Below are 24950 nucleotides of genomic sequence, written 5' to 3'. Positions count from 1 at the left end.
TAAATTCGGAAAGATTTATTCAACAATTTAAGAGAGACCAGAGATAAGCTGGAATACGCTCAGACAAAATATATATATATAAATATTATATTTCATTTTTTTTTGTGAATATTATAATTTTGAAATTTTATTATTGTGAAATTAAAAAAACCGCTAGAATATAAGGGTCATTTATGATGGCAGAAGGTGGGGGGTCTTCGAATATGAAGATCTCTGACATTGAAACCAGTGACTCCTCCTCATTAGGTAAAAAAGGAAAAAAAAGTTGTTTAAGGGTCTGGTAGCCGAAACGGGCCTGACGTGCGAATATCGAACGAGTAAATGTGACAAAATCTTGGACTGCCTCCAGCTCGGAACAGTTTCCTTTGAGAGGCGGACAAAAATTTACATTACATTACCATCAAACAACGTGCAACGAAACATAAACCGACAAAACAAATTCTTCGTTCGAGAACTCGCGAGCTGATCGGACAAGTTTGAGAATCGATCCGATAACGGTGTTTTTTTTTCACGCAGATCTATATTGTGCTTTTTTTCATCAGTGCTTGCGAGTGAAGCGAGCTCAATTAAAAGTGGTGCACGATCGAGACGCTGAGGATCCAGTTCAGATCAACACACATTCATCACACGCTACACAGCAGCGGCAAGTAGAAGTTTATTTTTCTATTGTTCCATATATCATTCCTTCAACCTCCTGTGTACGATATACACCATTGTCCAACATTGTATTTACCAAATCGGCAAGCGTTGGCATTAGGGGTGTACATCTTTCTTACATTACCGTTGAACTTTTGTTGAAACTTTTGACGTAGGACTACGTCTTTCATTTCTATACCGGGGTGTAAAATCAAAGTTTCGAAAACGAAAGCGTTACGCCGGAGACCGAGATTTTGAGCGTTAATAGCTCCTAAACAACTGAACGAAATGGTATGATAAACACTTCATTCGAAAGATAAAATGTCTACGCGTTATATACTCGTTACTTTTTGATCCAAAAACTTGTTTCAATAGTCTTAAAATTGCTTTCAAAACAGGCTATTGAAATCACCAATCGGTATATAAGCGAGCGGCGCTCGGAAATCCACTCAGTTATGATTGCGCAACGATTGAGGTATGATCGCTGGAATGGATGGATGATTCCCTAACACAGACTTCAAAACCATGGAGCCTGGGGAAATCGACATTGCAAAATAGATGCAAGCTGCGGGTACTTTTGTACTCGCTTGCGTTTCTGCAAATCGGAATGTTTCCCTAACACAGATTTCAAAACCATGGAGCCTGAGGAAATTTACATTGCAAAATAGATGCAAGCTGCGAGTACTGTTGTTGTGGTACGAACGATCGTTATCGTCTCGCCGTGTTTATTCAGAATTTAGCCTCGTGGGAGGTAAATCCATAAACATAGTGAAACATATTTTATGATCGGTTCGTCTCACAGAATCATATCATAAGAATATCAGGCATATAGTACAGACGATCGTTATCGCCTCGTCATGTTTATTTTAGGATATGGCCACATGGGTGACGAAATCCATAAGCATGACGAGGGTTGTTTTATGATCGGCGTTCTCGGCATCCTAGCGATAAGATAAAAAACGAATAGGCAGGAAAACGGAGTAGATAGATAATAAGGATTTGTGAACTAGCAAGAAAGGAAAAAATAAACTATGTGGCAGTCGCTTACAAAACCTGAGACAGTGCAGTTCGTTCTGATCCGAAACCCCGTAATACTGTTGTACTCGCTTGCGTTTCTGCAAATCGGAATGTTTCCCTAACACAGACTTCAAAATCATGAAGCCTGGGGAAATCGGCATTGTAAAATAGATGCAAACTACAGGTACTTTTGTACTCGCTTGCATCTTCGCAAACTGGAATGTGTTCTCCCAATACAGATTCCGACACCAAGAAGTTGGGAAAAGCGGCATTGCAGATACATTCAAGTCGGCAATACTTTTATACCCCCATGCATTTTTACACTCCGGAATTCGTTTTGCTAACACGGTCTACAAAAGCGGGTACAGAAGCAACGCTTTGGCTCGGTTATTCTAGACTGCATTGAAAGATATCTCTTCATGTCACCAGCTCACTGATCTTCTACACATACCGCAAAAGGCAGAATGTTTATAACTATTTTCTGCGATAACTACTACCATAATGCATGAATTGACTTAAATTGGGATTTGTTTGCAATTGAATTCGTAAATAGTTTCAATTATCCACTAGTTCAATCAATAATTTAATCAATGCACACAAAAGATAGTTCTGCGCAGCGGCGATATCGTACCCAATGAAGAACATCTGAGGTGGGATTATTGCTAATTGAAGAAATACAATTGATTAATGAGCCAACGGCAATCCTACGTCAACCTTGCGGTTATACCATAGGTATAACCCATCCATAGTTTTTTGACGTAGGATTACGTCTTTCGGGAACATACTGGGGTACAAATTGAAAAACGAATATCGATCGCATCGTGAAAAATGTCCAATTTCAAACGCGTATTGCTCAGTCATTTCATGACGCATTGATGAGATTTTTACATCAAAACATTGCGGCACTCAATAACAATTTTTCACCTTGAATAAAATAATATATATCATGTAATTAACTATCGAACAATTGAAAAATTTCAACCCCTATCCAAACGGTACTGATTGGTCGAAGTTGACGTCATTTCTTTTTCGCCTGCTTCGCTTCTTTCGTTCCCCGATAAGTCAAATATTTGCATGTCGAGCGAGTGGGGGCGCCTATTTCTCACATACCAACTGATATAAAAGGACGGTAGCATTTTTGGATTTCTCATTCTCGTTCAACGCTCAGATCGGCAAACATCTGGGCTTCTAGTGTGCAGTGCTCTACAAATCAACCAACACCATACGGTGCGGCAAAGGAGAGGAAGCCATCGGCAACCAACGATGGATGCGGTGCGGCAAAGGGAGCAAAGTAGAGGAAGCAGCGGAGAGCATCGAATTAAATCTATTGTGCATTGCTGGTGCGCTCCTCTTCACATCAACAATTGGATGCGACAAAGGAGGCAGAGGAGCGAAGTGCATTGCATCGCATCGTATCACACCCGCTATCCGTCGTTTAGCTCGTCGTGGTGGTGCCAATCAAATCCTCGCAAATCGACGCACAGAAGTCAAGTCAAGTCAAGGAAAGCATCAGCGAATCCGTAAAAGCTACCACTCCCAAAACTAAACTGCTACATCCGACTGAAACGCAGCAGATTCCGTGCAACCCATTAAACCATTCCAGTCCTTCTCAGGACTATCAATTTGTTTTGAAACAAAAGAGTTTATTTTACTGTTTTCCACTTACCACAAAAACTATGTAAAACTATGATCAAAAATACTGTTTATTTTTACCTTTTCTACTAACAACCAACATGGAACGTATCACGTCAAAAATATACGTTTCATCAACCACCTTTTACTGGATTTGGCAAAAGAAGCGATGGACATATGCATGCATGTGGAGGCGATCTGGCGTAGTGGTAACATCCATACCTTTCACGCAGAGATCACGAGTTCAATTCTCACTCCCGACATTCTTCCAAAAATGGAAGTAAAAGTGACGAACCAGCCAAAATGTATTGAAAGTCACTATAATAAAGGAAAAAAAAAAAAAAATATGCATGCATGTATATAACGGATCGCTCCAGTCATACACAGCCCGTTAGGGAGGAATGACCTTTGGGTTAAAGTCCCTTCAAAAACAAGAACGAACGATACACAGCCCGTATCAGACAAATGCATGAAGGAATTCTAGAAAATAATGCTACACGGGCGAGTAGCACCATAGTAGCAAAAAAAAGTCGAAGTTCGTGACATCTGGTAGCAATATTTTTTTTCTTTTGAATTATAGAGACTTTAAACTTTACGTTCGTTCGTCTCTAGCCCTGAGAAGGGCCCTTGCGAAGAAAACTAGTTCATACTCTTTCTCGACCTACCTTTAGAAAGACGTTTTCATTGTCGCTCAGCACTCCTCAGCAAACGAGTCTGCTTTCGGCGGCACCAAGTGACGCCATGAGCAATATTCATTTAGGGAGGCAGATTAATCTCCCATCGAACTAGCAGGCCCGAAGGCAGTTTTGAATTGATAAAATTTAAATGTATTTATTTTTTGACGTTGGATTACGGCATTGCAAATATATGCAAGTCGGGGGTTGCTCCATGAAATTTCATATCAATGACCGATCGTTTATTGTGAAAAATTTAGCACAAGTGTAAGTGTAAAATTGTATATGGTAGCAGTTGTGCTAAGAATGACTTGATATATGAAACGATTTATTTTAATTTCCTAAAATTAAAAACCAAGGTGTGTTCCCGCTCGAGAACTGTTTTGACGTGGGACTACGTCTAACCGGAGTATATGGGGGGGGGGGTAAAATGAAAACCTAAACACAGAGCATGCAGGAAAAAATGAATGATTCCGAATGCTTATAACTCGAACATTTCTCACTGGATCGGGAAGATGTTTGCATCAATTGATAGGGAATATTTCTACGCTTCTATTGCAATTAATAAAATGTCGTTTTTCATTAGATAAACAAATGAATAACTGTAAAATGTTAAGCGTTATCTAAACGCCCTAACTGCCTCGTTTTGATTGGCCCGATTTACGGATTCCCCAACACAGCCATCAAAACCAAGCAGCCTTGGGGAAATCTGCATTCCAAATACATAAAAGTATGGGGACTTTTGTTCTCACCGATATGTGTTCCCTAACACAGACTTCAAAACCAAGCAGCGTTTGAGGAATCGCATTGCAAATACATGAAAGTCGGGGGTATTTTTTTTCAGACTGTAATGTGTTTCCCTAACACAGACTTCAAATCCATGGAGCGTGGGGAAATTGGCATAGCAAATACATGTAAGTCGGGTGCATTTTTGTTCCGACTGAAATATGTTCCTGTAACATAGACTGCAAATTCATGGAGCGTGGGGAAATTGGCATTGCAAATACATGCAAGGGGGTATTTTTGTTTCGATTGAAATATGTTTCCCTAACACAGACTTTAAATACAAGGAGCGTAGGGAAATTGGCATTACAAACACATGTAAGTCGAGGGCATTTTTGTTCCGGCTGAAATGTGTTTCCCCAGCACATTGAATTCGGAATTTTTTTCATTCAATCAAAAATTTAATCAATACAAACAAATGATTGCTAAGCCAAGGTAGTCCCACGTCAATCTTGCGGTTATATCATAGATATAACCCACCCATTTTTTTGTGTTCATTTTCACCCGAGGGAAGTTTATACGGCAAGAAAAAGTCGAAAAAGTGATTTCCCATATCCTCTAATAACGCTCAGAAAGTAAAAATTATAAAAAAAGAATACCTTTTCCATTTCAAATATTTTTTCTCTATATTAAAGTAACATGTTTTTACTGATGAGGAAAAATTATAATTGTGTTCGGTATTAGTAATTGTCTTATGTTACATTGGTGAGTTTTTTTTTCTTTATTTCATACATACATATCACAGGAGGCATCTCGTCTAGGATCACAGAGGGCGGTTTTCATCATATATCGTTCCACTTCGGTATCTTTTATCTGATACGCACCATCCAACGACTGTTTACAATCCTTCTGCCATCATCACTCGATAAACACTGGTGGAGTTAACATACAATACCCAACAACCAAACAAAACGGCCCTTTTGAGGGCCACCATATCATTATCAAAGAGTTTAACGATGTAATTCTTCAAACATATCCAAAACCAACAGATAGTCTAACGGAATCCTACGTCAACTATGCGGTCGTGTCTCGGACACAACCCTCCTGTGACTTTTTTCATTTTTGAATTTTATACAATAAAAAATTTAAATAAATATAATTTATATATACCTTGAATACAAATATAATTTATTTACTCATTTACTTTTTTCTATTTTTTATTATTATTCTACACTGTTCACATCGAACAGGTGACTAATTCATTATTATGGCTGAGGGTGGGGAGGATCCACGTCATTGAATGTTTCTGATGCTGACCCACCTCCTGAAGAGCAGGAGGATGAAGCAGACGTTGAGGAGGAAAATTCTGTGTATGAAGTAGAAAGTTCTGAAGATGAGGAAATTGATGAAAAACATGATTTTCGTCTAATGGAATACCCGGAGGGATTCAAAGGTCCATTCATTGTATACTTTAGACGAAAATCAAAACCTCTTAATGTCATTCGCATCTCAAAAGAACTAACGCAGAAATTTTCCAAAGTTACTGAAATTACTCGGATGGGGCCAGACAAATTACGAGTTGTCGTCTCTTGCAGGACCCAAGCGAATGCAATAACGCGCTGTGATCTCTTTGCGATTGAGTATCGCGTATACGTACCCTGTTGCAACGTTGAAATAGACGGTGTAATAAACGAAAAGGGTTTGACTCGAAAAGAGATACTCGATGGTGTCGGTCGCTTCAAGAATTCCTCACTTAAAAGTGTGAAGATTCTTGAATGCGATCGACTGAAGTCTGTGTCACTTAAAAATGACAAACGAGTTCTCAATCGGACAAACTCTTTTCGAGTGACATTTGAGGGTTCCGCTCTTCCAAACTACGTTGCAATAGGTGTTCTTCGTTTACCTGTTCGGTTGTTTGTACCCCGGGTAATGAAATGCAACAAATGTATGCAACTTCTTTCTTTCTTTCTTTGTTTTTAAGAGGCTTTAAACTTTGCAGTTCATTCGCCTCTAGTATGCAACTCGGTCACACGGCCGCCTATTGTTGCAATAAACAACGTTGCGCAGATTGTGGAGAGAGTCATGATGGGACTTCTTGCGCAAAAGAGCGCAAGTGTCTTCATTGCGACGGGGCCCCCCATGATCTTTCTCAATGCCCGGTGTACATACAACGAGGGAAAAAACTCAAGCGTTCCTTAAAGGAACGTTCCAAGCGGACTTATGCAGAAATGCTTAAGAGTTCCGCCTCAACGACTCAGGACAATCCCTACTCCATTCTGCAGAACAACGAGCCTGTTGCAGACGCTCCCAATGCAGGAAGTTCCGGTACATCGCAGGGTGCCATTAGGAAAAGAAAAATTACTTCTTTTCCATCACTCCCCAGAAAGAAGACCGAAACTTCCCAAGTTGGAATGAAACCTCGTATCGAACGTGCTGAGAATAGACCGAAGCAAGTACCTCCTGGTTTAAGCGGTTCTTCTATGCACCAGGGGTCCTCAGCACTTCCCGGAGCAGCACCCAACACGTCTGTTCCTTTTTCGCGGTCGAGGCAACAGCCACAATCTGGCTTGCTTGCGCTTTCTGACCTGGTGGACAATATTTTAAATGCTTTAAATATAAATGACACTCTTAAAAACATAGTATTATGTTTGCTTCCGATTGTGAGAACATTTTTGAAAGAAAAATGTGGTTTTTTAGCAGCGTTCATTTCCCTCGATGCCTGATTCAGTGCAAGAGGTCAAGGATTTGACCACTGTAATACAGTGGAATTGCAGAAGCATCATCCCTAAACTAGATCAATTCAAATTTTTAATTCATAGTTCTAACTGTGATGTATTTTCCCTCTGTGAAACATGGCTTTCTTCAGCCGACGAACTGAATTTCCACGATTTCAACATTATTCGCCTCGATCGAAATGACTCGTTTGGTGGCGTACTATTTTGGATCAAAAAATGCCACTCCTATAGAGTCACTCTCCCATCGATGACAGGCATTGAAGTTGTCGCTTGCCAGACACAAATCAATGGCAAAGACCTCTGCATTGCCTCGATATATATTCCTCCAAGAACTATGGTTTTTTTTTTTTTTTTCCCAAAATATATTTTTTATTAAGGCACATGTGGCGTTAGCCTGACGGGGCCGGGAGTCCAATATTTTGACATATTTTGTCTTACAACTATGTTAGTAATATGTAACCGATTACTCGCGGTTGGCTCGAGGTTAGTATTACAAGTGTTCTCATAATTGGTATGTTGCAGTCTTCGATGCTCTATACGTGTGCCCGACACGGGCTACTTCCTATTGGGATGCAGCTGACCATTAATCAGCAACGCTCCCTAGTCTGTACCCCATATCTAGCGTGGTGCGTCTTTCTCGACTCGAGGAATCCAGGATAGAATGGTCACTAGCCGGCGCAATCATCAGTTCGTGTAGAGTTGTCATGAGCGGTACAACCTTTGGCTCTTGTTGAATGATCAGTGGACTGCACAACCTTTGGCCCGTGCATCTGTAAAGAGTGTGTGTATGTATTGCCGCGACTAAGTAAATGTTTATCGATCGCTAGGAGGGATATGAAACGGGGACACAACGAAGGAACCATCATTAAACGTTGACATCGGCGTTTCTGAGGAACAGGTATAGATGAAGCAGAAGATCAAGAGCCCGGCTACCTAAGATATCCCGGACGGGGATATCCGATTGTCTGCCTTTTGCTCTCAGTGCTCTAGAGAGCTGAGAGCGAACAGCATGGAACCGGATACACGACCAGACAACATGCTCGATGTCGTGGTAGCCATCGCCACAATCACAAAGATTGTTTGCTGCGAGCCCAATGCGATAGAGATGCGCGTTTAGGTTGTAGTGATTGGACATAAGCCGAGATATCACGCGAATGAAATCACGACCTACATTCAATCCCTTAAACCATGCACTCGTCGAGACCTTAGGGATAATCGTGTGTAATCGTGTGTAATCGTGTGTAACTATGGTTGGCCGCCATCAGTTTTTTGATATCATCGAGGCACTGCCGGAGCCGCGGCTAATCTTAGGTGACCTCAACTCCCATGGAACAGCATGGGGTTCACTCTACGATGACAACCGTGCTACTTTGATTTATGATCTGTGTGACAACTTCAAATTGACAGTTTTGAATACTGGGGAAGCAACTAGAATAGCCAACCCTCCTGCACGTGCAAGCACGCTAGACATATCACTTTGCTCTTCTTCGTTATCCCTGGATTGCACGTGGAAGGTAATCCAAGATCCCCTCGGTAGTGACCACCTGCCAATAATTTTATCGATCGAAGAATATTGACTGGAGAACATTTGCGGAAATAATATCTGAAGCACTTGTTTCAATGCATGAACTTCCTCCACTCGAAGAGTATAATTTTATATCGAGTTTGATGTAAAAAAAAGCGCACTTCAAGCTCAAAAGAAACGTGTTCCTGCTACCACTTTACGACGTCGTCCTCCATCACTTTGGTGGGACAAGGAGTGTTCAAAGGTCTACCTTGAAAAATCATCCGCTTTCAAAAAATTCCGGAAAACTGGACTAGTGGAATGGTTTCGAAAGCACCAAGCTCTAGAAGCCAAACTAAAAGGTCTGATTAAAGCAAAAAAGCGTGGATATTGGCGAAAGTTCGTCAATGGTTTGTCAAGGGAGACCGCTATGAGCACTCTTTGGAATACGGCTAGGAGAATGCGTGGCTGGAACCATACAAATGAAAGCGAGGAATACTCTGACCGTTGGATTTTCAAATTTGCAAGAAAGGTTTGTCCCGATTCCGTTCCTGCACAAAGCGTCGTACGCGACATTCCGCTCCAATGCGACTATGAGAATTTTTCGATGGTGGAATTCTCAATTGCCCTCCTCTCATGTAACAATTCAGCTCCGGGGTCGGACAAGATTAAATTCAACTTGTTGAAGAATCTTCCCGACTTGGCAAAACAGCGTTTGCTGAACTTGTTCAACAAGTTTCTGGAGCTGAATATTGTCCCGCATGACTGGAGACAAGTGAGAGTGATAGCCATACGGAAACCCAACAAGCCGGCTTGCGATCACAACTCGTATAGGCCGATTGCAATGTTATCCTGTATTCGTAAATTGTTAGAGAAAATGATTCTACTTCGTTTGGACAAGTGGGTTGAAGCGAACAATTTGCTGTCAAATACGCAGTTTGGCTTCCGCCGAGGTAAAGGGACGAACGATTGTCTCGCGCTGCTATCTTCTGAAATCCAAATCGCATTTGCTCGCAAAGAACAAATGGCTTCCGTTTTTCTCGATATCAAAGGGGCATTTGATTCAGTTTCCATGGAAATTCTCTCAGAGAAACTTCATAATCGTGGACTTTCACCAATTCTGAATAATTTCCTGTACAATTTACTGTCAGAAAAGCACATGTTTTTCAATCATGGCAGCTTGAAATCTTCTCGATACAGTTTTATGGGCCTACCACAAGGCTCCTGCCTAAGCCCCCTCTAGTACAATTTTTACGTCAATGATATAGATGATTGTCTAACTAGAGACTGCACGCTGAGACAACTTGCAGACGATGGAGTTATTTCCATCACGGGTACTAATCCCGCCGTTCTGCAAAAATCCTTGCAAGATACCCTGAACAATCTGTTCACGTGGGCTCTCAAGCTGGGTATCGAATTCTCTACGGAGAAAACCGAAATGGTCGTTTTTTCTAGGAAGCACGAACCCGCCCAATTCCAGCTTCACCTATCCGGCAAAACGATCAAGCACTCGATGTTTTTCAAATACCTTGGAGTATATTTTGACTCTAAATGTACCTGGGGAATACACATTGCGTATTTGAAACAGAAAGGCCAGCAAAGAATCAATTTTCTCCAAACAATAACCGGAACATGGTGGGGTGCCCATCCAGGAGACCTCATTCAGTTATACAAAACAACGATATTATCAGTGTTAGAATATGGCAGTTTTTGCTTCCGATCAGCTGCCAGGATTCATATTCTCAAGCTGGAGAGAATACAATATCGTTGCTTGCGTATAGCAATGGGGTGTTTGCATTCGTGGACGAATTTTGGTCGTCATGGACGGCCAACAGAGCACACAATCGCTAATGTAGTGCGTTAATTCGAACAAACTGGATCCGTAGCGGATATTGTGAAACCTGTGCATCATCGTAATGTGCGTTCGGCCGAAAATATTGCTGCTGTTGCTGCCAGTGTGGAGGATGACCCGAATGTTTCGATTCCACGGCGTGCTCAGCAATTGGGCTTGTCAAACACATCATTGTGGCGAATTTTGCATTTGGACTTGCACCTACATCCATAGAAAGTCCAACTGGTACAAAAATTAGAGCATGGTGACCATGGAATGCGTCGGGCATACGTCGATTGGGTGAACGAACAACAGCAGCAAAATGCTGAATTTTCATATCAAATTTTCTTCAGCGATGAGGCACATTTCGAGTTCGGTGACTATGTGAACACCCAAAATTTCCGTATATGGGGCTCAGAAAATCCACACGTGATTGTTGAGAGGCCATTGAATCCGCCAAAAGTCACTGTTTGGTGCGCATTATGTTCTGGTAGAGTCATCGGGCCGTATTTCTTTGAAAATGAGGACGGCGAGACGGTAACTGTGAATGGTGAGCGCTATGGCCGCATGTTAACCGTTTTTTTTTGCCACAAATTGAAGATATGAATACGGATGACATGTGGTTTCAGCAGGACGGCGCCACGAGCCACACAACACGACCGAACATGGCCATATTGCGAACGAAATTTGAGGGACCGCGTTTTGGTGATGCCAATTGGCCGTCCAGATCATGCGATTTGAACCCGCTAGACTTTTTTTTGTGGGGTTATGCGAAAGACCGTGTCTATGCCAACTCTCCGCAAACTCTTGAACATTTGAAAGACAACATTCGTGAAGTTATGACCGAGATACCGCCCCATATGTGCCGAAAAGTCATCGAAAATTACCTGTTCCGGATCGAGGTGTGCGAGGAAGCCCTAGGTGGACATTTGAATGATGTTGTATTTAACACATAATGGCATAAACCAAACTTTAATTTGAAATAAAAGTTTCATCGAAATTCGAATTCTAAGTATGTTTTATTTCAATTTACTTCCGGAATTTAAAGCTGGAAAATCCTGTATATTCCGTTACTGAAATGATTTGCTATCGCGTGTTCAACATATTATTTGCTTCAATAAATACAAGAAACAACAACCGAAACGAAAACCGAAACGTTGCTCGATGAATATGAAATACAATCTGCGTCAATCATAATTTTCTCACCTACTTGATCGGCCAAAGCGTATTAACGAAGCTCAGCAAGAGGCATCGTGTTAGATCATATTTCGTCGGTCATCATTTGAACAAGATTTTTGTCAATAGTGTGTGGCTAATATTGCACGTCAGTTGTCAGTAATTTTGATGAAGCAGTGCCACTCTGGTTGGTAGAGAAGTTGAGGTTACCCGTACATCTTTTTATCCCTAAACCCATGATATGCTTGAATTGCAAGCCAGTAGGCCACACGGCGGCTTATTGCGCTAAAAGGGAGCGCTGCTCCACTTGCGGGAAGCAACATGCAGGCGAACCAAAGAGTCCGTAAAAATAGAAGGTATGAATTGAAGCGCTCTTTGAAGGACCTCCCGAACGAACTTTCGCGGACATCCTGAAGAGCGCTTCCCCATCGGCCCAACAACAACAACCTATCAGCACAAACAATGACTTCGCTTTGAATCATAAATGTGTCCACTTCCAAAGTTCAAAGATAAGTCCCATCGGTTAGCTTGCCTAAAATAACGTTTGAATTGAAAAAAGGACAAACATTGTCGATTTTTCATGGGTTTTCCTTCACACGCACTGACGAAACTACCCATACAGCATCAATCATAGTAACCCTTGAGTCAACAGAAAAAAAAATTGACAGCTCTATCAGTCGAACTCTAACCGTGATGGCGAAAACAGCTACTACGTTCAGAAGTGTGCGCTTTCAAAGAACGGTACCTCGCCGCATCGAAAACGAACATCGTGCGGCACTTTGTGGACGCCGGATACACCCGTTCCCGCATATGTTGTAGATTGCACTATTGGACAACAATCAGAGCATCGAAAGAAAGCCTGGTTCCGGATCCTGAGCGACAAGAAGCTCCAAAGGATGATGAAGAGAAAGATCGAGGGAAAAGTGACTACATCGCTGCGTACGCTTGGCCAGGAGGTTGGTGCAACCGGCCAAACAGTGAAAAAGTAACTTGCCAACATGGGCATGCATGTCAGGAAGCTCGAAGCTGCATGCAACGACGCAGCGACAGCGGCTGAATAAGATGGTCAAGTCGATTTCCCGGCGAATCGCGACGTGGCGGTGGTGATGGACGACGAGACCTATCTCACCCTGGATGGCAACGATGGCAGGCATGACACTTCGTACTTTATTTAACCCACGGAAGAAGTGAGCTCCGATAATATTGCAATCATTGAGTATAAACAAGCCATTCGCGATTTCAAAACACAGTATTCACAATTCATTCTTGTAGTTTTTTGAAATTTGTTGGTTTATCATTTCGGATATTATTTGCGAATACGTCCAAATTTCATAAATAACTCCGTAGTAAAAGTTCCGGGGACCCTGAAAAGGTTTAATGGCTTGCGTGGTTTTGTAGAATCATTTCGAGAAGCAATGCTTCTTTCTTGCCTTTGCGAGAACAATACATTCATTGGACATTTGTCGCAATTTGTTTCTTTATATCAATGCACGCATTGCACTGAGTATTTAACTAGAGGCATCTTCCGTACATCGCCATTCAACAAGCATCAAACACGCGTCTAACAAATGCACACAGTTGCAGCGATAAAAATGAAACATCGCGAGAATGGCCGTTTATGAAAAATCGTTTCTCGACTCTCGATCAAAATCGTCAACAAATCGAGGAGCTTGTTGCATCAGAACAGAGCCGATGCACATGAGAACAAATACGAATGGCACCTAAAAATATCGAAGGTGTGCTCTCCACATGTACAGGAGATGAACAAGTTCTAAGTTTCGCACAACTAAAATAAGGATCACACACAAAGCCAAACACTGATGGCTTGAAGCGACCTATAATCATTTGTGTTCTTCTCTTTTTTCGCCTGCTTTGCCATGGCTCGGATGGTTGTGTGATTTGTAATGCCAGGCGCAGTTCAAGTGAAATATTCGCTAACGTTCACAACCTTTGTTGTTCCGGGCACAGAAAGATTCTGAGAATTTTCCTCAGAGGAGACGCAATACTTACACGCTAGCGATAGCTTACTTACTATGCAAGGGTGGAGTTTACTTCGCAAATATTATCTTTTCGCTATCTCCCATCCTTGTTTCTATTCTAGGGGCTGCATAAGTTGCCCGTTATTGACAGCTCTGTTCGAGAAAGCATACAAATGAAATGCTTGCAATCTTAGAAAATTTACGATTCGATTGATATGCAAAAATCCGTTCGAAGCAAAAATAGTTATTAACGTTAACTTTATTTCATAAAAACGTAACCTGTTCTCTGATTTAGCATCCTTAATGTAAGACGTAAGCCTACGTTAAAAAGAGAAAAACTATTTGGAGAGCCTTGCTGCCCTGAATGACTGATAAATAGTGAATGACTGGTTGGTGATTTTTTCAAACGATCATTCAACTTTCGTGATTTCATTGTTGAAAGTGAGGTAAGGTGTTTTTCAACGTTGAGAGTTGTGTTCTTCGGGGAAAAACTGAAGCTGAAATTTTGTAACGATGGTATTGCTTACGCATCTACAGCCACCACATGATAGGTTCGGTTCGGATTTACTGTTATCGTTCTGCGTATGCTGAGATATTTCGTTCTGCGTTGGAAATGTTATTTTGCTAGGATGCTGGATGTTAATGCTAAGATTTAATTTGACAATCTACTCAAATTGCTTTGCGAAACGTTTGCGCTCCTCACTCAGTGAAAGCATTCATTTGTCGGCCCTTGTCATTGATATCGAATAATAGCATCAAGGAGTTTTATTATTGAAATTCTTCAATGTTAGTGCTCGCCGGCAATAACTTCGTAGTTCTATGTTAAGAGTGCGGTCATGTCTTGAACGTCACCCTTTTTCTTTTATAATTTTTTTCTTTGCGGCTCGCGGCACCATGACCAACACGTGTTTGTGGCCCCTATTAATAAAAGGTTGAGTACCGCTTGTCTAGGAGAAGTACAAAAAAGTCAATGTATTGTATTAAAGTCCATTCTCGAATGGTCGGGAAATTCAATGGCTTTAGTAAAAAGCTTCCTGTTCAGATAGCCTAAAATATTTTGATTGATTAGATGGGATAAAAAGATGGAATAAAAAACCGGTTCCAGTTGTAAATAGTTGGGTGCAAATATTGTCAGAAATAGAAACCAGATTCCTAGAGTGTTTGGAATTCATGAAGCTTATGATAGTATTTTGTATCTACTCGGTGGTATCGCACCAGTTGAAAGGTTTATTTTTACGATGCACAAATATGAGGGCAAAGCAAATTAAAGAAAATTGAAAAACAGAACTTTGATCTGAAATATGACAAATGTAATGATAACATTTATAAAACATTTATAAAACCCACATCCGATTTCAATTCGTACCGCTCAATGGGTGTCTTGTATAAGGAAATTGTTGGAGAAAATTATCTTGTTTCGCCTTGATCGATGGGTTGAAACAAATAGCCTACTTTCAGAGACACATTATGGGTCTGGCTCGACTCCAAATGTACTTGGGGCCCATATTAGGAATTCGGTAGCTATAATTACCAGCAGCTGGTGGGGAGCTCATCCAGAAGATCTTATATGGCTGTACCGAACAACTATTCTCTCAGTGAAGAAGTTCGACAGTTTCTGTTTTCAATCAGTTGCCAAAACACACCTCATTAACGTGAAGGTGGAAGCTAGCCACAAATGGCTGCCACAATGGCGCTCATTTCTTTCATCTCACTCCCTCACCCCTCGCCCGAAAATCAATAATTCTGCGAAACAGTGTGCAGAAAATGATCGTTCTCGCACACTTCCAATCAAGTAATATTAACCAAACTCTAATCGAATACTCACAAGATATTAAATTTTCATCTGCTGTCGCACTGTATAGTGAAAAACGTCGGAAAACTCGAGCTACCCAGCAAACATTAAATCGCATAACAAGCGTATCCCAGCAAACATTAAATCGCATAACAAGCGTATATATAACATCATATGCCCTAAAATTTGGTTGGCATATAATGCGCCTAACTGGCATATGCATGCAAAAGTGGAGGCCATATACATACATGACAAATGCTTACCGAATTTGTTTGGATGAATATGCAACTTTGACCGGCTATATTAGCGATTATGTTGGAATTGAATTGCGATCTAATATGAATATATTCATGAATTGTCAAAGCACCAAATACGATTTTTGCCATACTCATATACGATTTATTACAGACATAGAAAAAAAACAAATGGCCCATATATTTTCGTGAAATGTTTATTATAAACTCACGAATCGCTATTTTTATATATGAGTATTTATGTTCGTAGAAATAATAATTGATTGATTGACTTATGTTGGGAGTGGAATATGAATGTTTAAAATGACACAGATTGATGTTTGGTGAAAACTGCTCTGATATGGGTTCGCACTCCGGTCGTCTGGATTATCATCCACCAGCTATCTCGCGCGGCTATCTGAAATTTAATTCAACAGCGGTTAAAACTTTCGAGTGCATCAGCATTTCAATGACATTTCAATATGATGTAATATGTGCTTTATTAGTATTTGATATGATTTACTGTTTCATGATTTTCTTCAGCATGCAACACGATTTACTACAGTACTGAATCGATTTAAATTATACGCTTATACGACGCATATGATGCGGATTAAAGATATTTTACGACAATGTACATCATAAAATTGATGTTTATTATACCGAATTGCGACTTAATTTGATAATGGTATATAAAATCGAGTTTTCACATTTTATGCGATTTCAAATATACACGATACATACTTTGATATTATATGCGATTATGATTTATTCGGATTTCTTGTAAGACTTGGCACGTGCGAAATTATACGATTTAATGTTTGCTGGGTAGTGCTCTGAAAGTTAAATTTTCATTTTTCATCTTCGACAATGGTTTTGTTTGTATTGGTGAAAGCATCGTTATTTTTTCGACACTGATGCCAGACAACATCATCGAAACAGCTATATAAACCACTCAATAAAATGTTATTCCTGAGTCATAGCATTTCATGTCATGAACATCAATAGAATGAAATTGTGTTGATATCAATACAATTATTATTTTTACGTTTAATGGGTCTATAATGTAAGTTTAACATTGGGTAAGAAAATTGTACCGCAGAGCTCTGAACACTGCTACGGTTGCCTATGCTTTCAAAAACAGTAAACGGAAAAGTATTACATTCAATCAAAATGCCTCGGCCAACGAAGAGAAGAGTTAAGGCTTTTCAACGTGAATATGTGAAAACAATACGATCAACGAAGGAAAATATTAAGGAATTATCAACATCGAGCTACTTTGCGGAAGAACTTGTTAATACCAAAAGAGCCCCAATTCGCATGTGTTATAAATTTGCTCATGTTACGCTCGCGTATAGTAACGTATTTTACTTCATATGCAAATGCATCTTTTATATACATTTATATTTGCAATTGTTCATCGGAACATATCGTTCATACATTTTACTTTAGTATTTAATTGTTATTTTTATTTTCAAATGTATTCAAAGACTCGTGTCAATGAAGCGCCACACTGTCTGATAAGTGAATTGATCTATTCACGTGTGCTTTGCTCTTCCCTCACAAACACTATTACCCCATTTTTACACGTGCGTTTACCTATACTACTACAATGACTAGCTTCCACCTTCACCTTAAACTCGAGCGAATGTAGTATTGTTCGGATTTTCGGTTTTGATTATTTGCAGCAGTTTTTTTTTTGTAACAGCTCAAAACTGTAAATAATTTTATTTTAATAAATCAATAAAGTACAACTATAAATTACGATTACATTTTTTGGTCTTATAACCTGTAAATCGAACAATTTTTCAATATGATTATCCCTAAGGCTAGCCTCAACACGTTGTTTGGTCGTTGTTACGGTTCGTAAACGGAACCGATACAATAAAAAACAAAATAAAGAAATTTGAATGGAATGAGGATTAAATCTGTAAGTTTAAATAAAAATATACAAATACTTACCTCTTTTGTCATTCATGCTTACCTGTGAGACAGAGCACGCTGTCAATAAAAAACTGTAAAGCTAACAAAATCTGTACTAAACCTCGTCAACTGGTCAGCGAATTTCCGGACCAGAAAATGAGAAAAAAGAGGGAAAGAACGCTAGAGAGAGGAGAACTATGAGAAGAGAGATGAAAGGAAAAGGAACCTTGGAAAGAGAAAAGGGAAGTCGCAAAGGAAAGTAGAAGTGGATCGACTTCTTGTTAACTACCGGACCATCAAAGATAACGCAACGAAAATTTAAAAAGGAATCGAAGTTTCTTGTGAAAAATCCGTGCGAGAGACAATAAGTGTGGTAAACATGGCGTTTCTGGAAATCGTAACGGCCGAGCGAAGTTCAGTACTCAGTACTCCTCACCGTCGCTAGAGCCGATAAGGTTGACTTCCGTTGACGGGCATCGTGCAAACGAACCAATCTCTCTCTCTTCCTTTCCTCTGTCCAAAGACACCATCGATTCCTGCTCGGCCGCATCGAATACTAACACTTGAAAAGAAATAAAAAACTTATAAAATAAACTTACCTTACATACCTTTCACTTTTCATACCTGAATCCAGTATCGTGAGTCCGCTTTGATTACGGTGAAGAGTCGACACTGAGGTTAATAATTGCCTCTGAACAAGCCGCTAGTTACATCGTGCAAGATGTATCTTGTTGCCAGATCGAGTTCAGGAAACTCCCTTCGGGCCCGAGGAAGACAGCTCAATGTGCCGGTGACAGATGTGTTGGCTCGGTTAAACTTTGATTACATGTCCCGAATTTATGTTTTCCTTAGAGATATTGATTTTTGTGTGTGATTATCCTCATATCCTTCTACCCTTCTCTTCTTCCTTCGCGAGGAATCAGTTCCCTTCTTACCAACAATAGAATAAATTGAAATGTAAATACATATTAGATATAAACGTATATTGAGGGATTTAGTATAATCATCAATAATGTTTCAATCACCTTATATCCCCTCCTCCTATTCCCGAAGAAAACATGTCGACCGCGAGTGATCGGTTCCATACCTTACGAACCATAGAATCAAGGAAAAAAAAAATATATATATATATATATATATATAAATATATATAAAATATATATATATATATATATATATATATATATATATATATATATATATTCATATATCTATATATACATATATTATATATACAGGCAAACCTTTTTTTGTGCGGAAGATAGGGACCACACAAAAAAGGCGCATAAAAAAATCGTGCAATACTTCACCATCAGTTTCAAAAAATCGTGTTCGGTACACATTTTGAAAAAAACTTTTTTTGTGTGGTAGATAGGGATCGTATAAAAAAAATTTCCCCCCAAAAAAATAACTCAAACCCACACCATTTCACCGTTCAATTTCATTTTGTTTCCTTGCTTTGCACTTTGCCTTTTAGGTTGCGCGTGGCTGTTTTGTGCTTTTAGTTGCATGTCGAAACGTGTTGCTGTTAGAAATCATGTCATGCGCAAACTTAAAAAAACTTAGAGCATTTGATGAGAGGAGGGGAATGATTTCAGATGTGGATAATTGAGACGCAAATATGCTTTTTTCGCACTGAAATGCATATATAACATCGAAAAAAAACTAAATGTATGAAAATGCTTCTCTTCATACACCGCACAAAAAAAAAATCGCACAAAAACAGTTATTACTGTATACTCAAACTCTTCAATATATTTTAATACTAATATAACGGAGCGTTCTCTGTTGATATAACGGTTATATTAGTATAAAAATATATTAAAGAGTTTGGCTCCTTGAAATCCGTGTAACTGAGCCTGTAAAAATAAACGAATTATAGTACAAACAAAAAAATCTATTCTGAAATCCATTTTCCGAGTGTGCCACTCGGATAATAGGGCAACGGGTGGTATAATTATGCAGCAGTCACTCCGGGATCGTAAAACAGTATCTAGGGAAGACTCTGCGTCGAATACTTAACGACACGTGGTTGTAAAATACTTTATCCATAAGTAGCATTCAATTGGCGGAAAGGTGATTAGAATGAAATTCATTTAGTTGTATTTTATTCACAGTCATTCACACTAAATAAATAGTTCAAGTGGTTTAGATTGTCTGAAAAGTTTAGTGTTTATCAATTACGAATTACGCTTTGAAGAGATTAGGCTCTGAAGTGGCGCACAGCGGGACTGTTTCCATTGATTATAAGTTCCATGAGCTACTTCTTGCTCGTGTCATTCGACTTTCAGTTTTGCTACAGGAAACACTATCGGAGAAGTGTTGAAAAACTTGCAGTTTTCTGTGATCTTAAACTGGAAAGCTGTTAGCAATGAGTTCCATCTGGCTGGCTGTTCTCGGTGCGTTAGTTTGTACTGCAACTCGAAGTTATGGGGCATCATTGAACAATCCAAAAGAAGATAACAGGCCTATTAAAATTGTGGGCGGAGAGGAAGCGAAGGATGGCGCCGCACCGTTTCAGATTTCACTGCAAACCACCAATGGTCATAACTGCGGTGGCGCTATAATTGCTGACAAATGGGTCCTAACCGCTGCTCATTGCATAGTTGGGTATGTTAGTCACGGTGTTTTTAAGACATCCGTTTATGATATACATGTTGAGTAAAATAGTGACCCCATTTCAGACGTAATCCATCAGAACTCAAAGTACTCGTTGGCACAAATGATCTAAAAAAAGGTGGCGAAAAACTTGACGTAGATTTTCTCCTTACTCATAGCAGGTAAGCATAGTACATTTTTCTTAATCACGCTTTGTTATAATTACAAATATCTTAGGTACAACAAACCTTCGTACCACAACGATATTGGACTCGTACGCTTGGCATCCAATTTGACGTTCGGAGATCGAATTAAACCAATTGAGTATTCGGAAAAATATGTTCCAGATAATGCAACTATAACATTGACCGGTTGGGGAAGACTCTCCGCTGGCGGAACAGCTCCCAGTAAACTACAGACCATAAATCTTCTCAACGTAGATCACGAACGCTGCAAAGAGCTTCATGGTAATGATCCCAGTGTTGATATTGGACATCTCTGTACGTTCACGAAGGCTGGTGAAGGCGCTTGCAATGTGAGTTTAGAGAAAATTAATGTCGAATAATTTTTATTGACTTATTGTTACCATACTCACAGGGTGACTCAGGTGGTCCGTTGACTCACGAAGGAAAATTGGTGGCTTTGGTTAATTGGGGTATTCCATGCGGACGTGGTTACCCGGATGCACATGCTAGAATTTCCTACTACCATGACTGGATCCGAACAAATGTAGCAAATAATAGCTAATGATTGCAGAACGAGCGTAAAGTGCAATGAAATAAATTCTATGTTCCTTGAATTTCTTCTTTTATTCCGAGCGATGCTCGATATTGATTCGCCATCTTTCCTTGCCGAAAGCTTAAAGGAGCCGGGTGGGTATTGTTCGCTTCGGGTATTGGCTAGGACCTGGTAAAGTTTTTTTCTTCGCCAAACTACTTTAAAACTGTAAAACTGCAGAGCACAAAGTAACTGAAGCCAGAGAGGAAGTATCCACCTCAAGGGATACTTTAGATCAACGGTAACTCAACCCACGAACACGTGTTAGTCATGGTGTCGCGGGGCGCAAAAAATAAATGAAGAGTTATGTCCTAGACACAACATGTACATGTACTGTTGATTGCTCGCTGTATAGAGCATTGAAACTAGAATACTGAACTTCTTGAATATCTAAGTAGTTTTTCAGTATCTCATAGCAAAATATCATCTCCAACGCAGAACTAAACATCTCAGAAGACACAAAACGGCAACAGAAAATTTGAACCGAATCTTTTGTGTTGTGGCGGCGGAGGTGAAAGCAATAGCATCGAAACAAATTTTTACCTTCAGTTTTCCACCGAAAAACACAACTCGCAACGCTGAAAAATACCTTCCGTCATTTTAGCCTGGAAACAATAAATGAAATCACGAAAACTGAATGATCGATTGAAAAAATCACAAATAATTCATTCAAGTTGTATCAATCATCCGGCTAGCGATTGGACGGCAGTAAGGATTCCCAAATGGTATTTCTCAAGCTCGAGTTGTTTAGTTTAGTTTTTGACGTAGGACTACGTCTTTCATTTCTATACCGGGGTGTAAAATCAAAGTTTCGAAAACGAAAGCGTTACGCCGGAGACCGAGATTTTGAGAGTTAATAGCTCCTAAACAACTGAACGAAATGGTATGATAAACACTTCATTCGAAAGATAAAATGTATACGCGTTCTATACTTGTTACTTTCTGATCCAAAAACATGTTTCAATAGTCTTAAATTTGCTTTCAAAACAGGCTATTGAAATCACCAATCGGTATATAAGCGAGCGCCGCTCGGAAATCCACTCAGTTCAAATTGAACAGCGATTGGAGCATGTTGTCGCTGTTGTGGTGAAGCTCTTCATTTATCATGAAAGCGCGGATGAACGGTGTCACCAAGAGCCTGTTTGTGCACCTTAGGCTCTTAGGCTTAGGGAATCCATCAGGAGAAGAGTGATGCCACAAACGGTTTCCCGGGAAGATCTCGAAGCAGCCGCTACACACACACACATACACGCGCGGAATTCTTTCCGTTTGGATGCCATTCAGCATCGAGAAAGATCCGGAAAATAATCTGCCAGTTCCTCTGGGAATTTAAAAATACATTCATGTGAAAGAGTTTATTTGAATGTTTTCTATCCATGTAACACTGTGATCAAATATGTTTCAATCAAGTGCTATTAACAGATGTTTATCGAGTTAACATAAACCACTGGTGGGCTTCCAGTATCGAGGAAAATGTGGAAATATCCAATCGTTACTGAAAATAATCTGCCAGTTCCTCTGGGAATTTAAAATTACATTCATGTGAAAGAGTTTATTTTAATGTTTTCTATCCATGTAACACTGACCAAATACATTTGGTTTTGTGATTTTTCAATCAATCGCAATTAACAGGATAGCTTCTGAAGATTATTCTTCTCCGTCAGTAGGATATTTCCGTATCCAATATTGTATGCGCCCGCAATCGATTATTGCTCAGTCGCCGAAAGTTCCGAGCTCAGAGAGTTCATTCCCCTCTAGTTTGCCTTTCAAATTGCCATCGTAAACCACGCCTTCTCTCGATTCAATCACACACAAAAAGCATACTTAAGCGATATTCTGGTGGTGAGACGCATTCATTTTTCGTGAGGACATCGACAAGACAACATCGTTGCTGAGGGTGCTGGACGGCTTGTTTGAAACTATGAGGAGCACTGAGAAGCCGATCCTTTAGGAGAAGAGAAGGTGACCATCGAAGCAGCCGCTACACACACACACATACACGCACGGAATTCTTTCCGTTTGGATGCCGTTCAGCATCGAGAAAGATCCGGAAAATAATCTGCTAGTTCCTCTAGGAATTTAAAAATACATTCATGTGAAAGAGTTTATTTGAATGTTTTCTATCCATGTATCACTGTGACCAAATATGTTTCAATCAAGTGCTATTAACAGATGGTTATCGAGTTAGCATTAACAAATGGTGGGCTTCCAGTATCGAGGAAAATGTGGAAATATCTAATCGTCACTGAACATAATCTGCCAGTTCCTCTGGGAATTTGAAATTACATTCATGTGAAAGAGTTTATTTTAATGTTTTCTATCCATGTAACACCGTGACCAAATACATTTGGTTTTGTGATTTTTCAATCAATCGCAATTAACAGGATAGCTTCTGAAGATTATTCTTCCCCATCAGTAGGATATTTCCGTATCCAATATTGGATGCATAAAACCTTGTGCCTCCAACGTAACGTTCTCGTTTTCGAAGTTCTCCAAATATTCATTCATTCAGAATGAATTCAGATTCAACTTCAAACAAATGAACTCTGAATCAACGATAGTCCTACGTCACCCTTGCGGTTAAACCATAGATATAACCCACCTCCTGTTTTTAAAATGGTCTTTTTCAGTGAGAAAGCTTAAAAGCCTGTATAATTCATAACATCATCATTACATTAATGAATCCAAACACATTCCAGAATTCACAGAAACTTTTTTCAATCAAAATGAATATAAGGTTTATTTTGGAATCCATCGAAATTTCGAAAATAAATCTTAAGGGGGTGTTCTAGTCTTTTCGAGCTCCGCAGAAAAAAACAAAGAGAATGTTACGATCCAGTATATCATTATTGGTTCATGTACCTTTAACAATAAAACAAAAATTGAACGGAGAAAAATATTAATATCTAGAATTGTTCAAGCTCATGAAGTGATGAGGTTCAAAAAAAGTAGTGCCATGGCGTAAACGATTCCAGCCCTTCTGGTTATCTGAAACAAAAAAAAATCGAACGGATTCTAAATCAGTAAAGATGCTGCTATCGCATAAACCTCGAACAAGTTAAAAGCATCTTTTTTGACAAAGTGGTGACCGTTTGAAAAACAAAATGCGGTTTAAAACGTTTTGACGTGGGACTACGTCTTTATAGGGGGGTCACTCTACGAAAAATTAAGAGTTTTCAAATGCATACTACGCAGAATCGTGTTGACGATATATGTTATAATATATATCATTAGTAGGGATTACATAACCATGTCAAAATTTCAATAACCGGTTATTAGGTAATGAAAATTCATTACCGGTAAATTACCGATTAAATAATACTTTGAAACAAAACTATTTTCTTGAAGAAACGGCTTCTATCGATAATGATTAGTGTATAAGAAAACATTTTGCCGGATTTTGCAACTTAGTTTGTTGTTTAAATAAATACTATGGGACACAAGTGATGGTAATTTTGTCGTCTTCTAATCTAAATCGAATCTCATTAGGAGAAATTAGGGTAAAACCGACACCCTAAGGATTTCCACATATTTCCAAGACCAAGAGATAGAATACAAAAACTGATGTTTTTAGGTGAAATAAATTAGTGCGGGTGAAATCAACACCCTGTCGGGTTAAAACCTTTAGAGAAATGAATGTAAACTTGTTACAATAAGCAGGTGATGGACAAATTCCTAGTTCTGTACAATGATCTAAGATGAATTAGGCTCACAGAAGTA

At 39.6% G+C, this 24950-nt stretch overlaps 1 protein-coding gene and 1 pseudogene across 1 annotated transcript; both read left to right on the top strand.

Annotated features, from left to right (window-relative positions):
- The first annotated feature begins 2258 nt into the window (after nt 1-2258).
- LOC129772410 (U4 spliceosomal RNA) lies at nt 2259-2446 on the top strand (annotated as a pseudogene).
- Nucleotides 2447-20111: 17665 nt separating this feature from the next.
- Nucleotides 20112-21252, top strand: LOC129769328 (chymotrypsin-2-like). Its single transcript, XM_055771530.1, has 4 exons — nt 20112-20465; nt 20540-20635; nt 20691-20988; nt 21051-21252. Exons 1-4 carry the CDS (start codon nt 20227-20229, stop codon nt 21198-21200), a joined length of 783 nt encoding a protein of 260 aa, XP_055627505.1. The 5' UTR covers nt 20112-20226; the 3' UTR covers nt 21201-21252.
- Nucleotides 21253-24950: the final 3698 nt, after the last annotated feature.

Source organism: Toxorhynchites rutilus, chromosome 2, assembly GCF_029784135.1.
Source record: "Toxorhynchites rutilus septentrionalis strain SRP chromosome 2, ASM2978413v1, whole genome shotgun sequence".
Lineage (NCBI taxonomy): Eukaryota > Metazoa > Arthropoda > Insecta > Diptera > Culicidae > Toxorhynchites > Toxorhynchites rutilus.
Note: the sequence above shows the minus strand (reverse complement) of the source record. Positions and strands in the feature narration are given on the sequence as shown.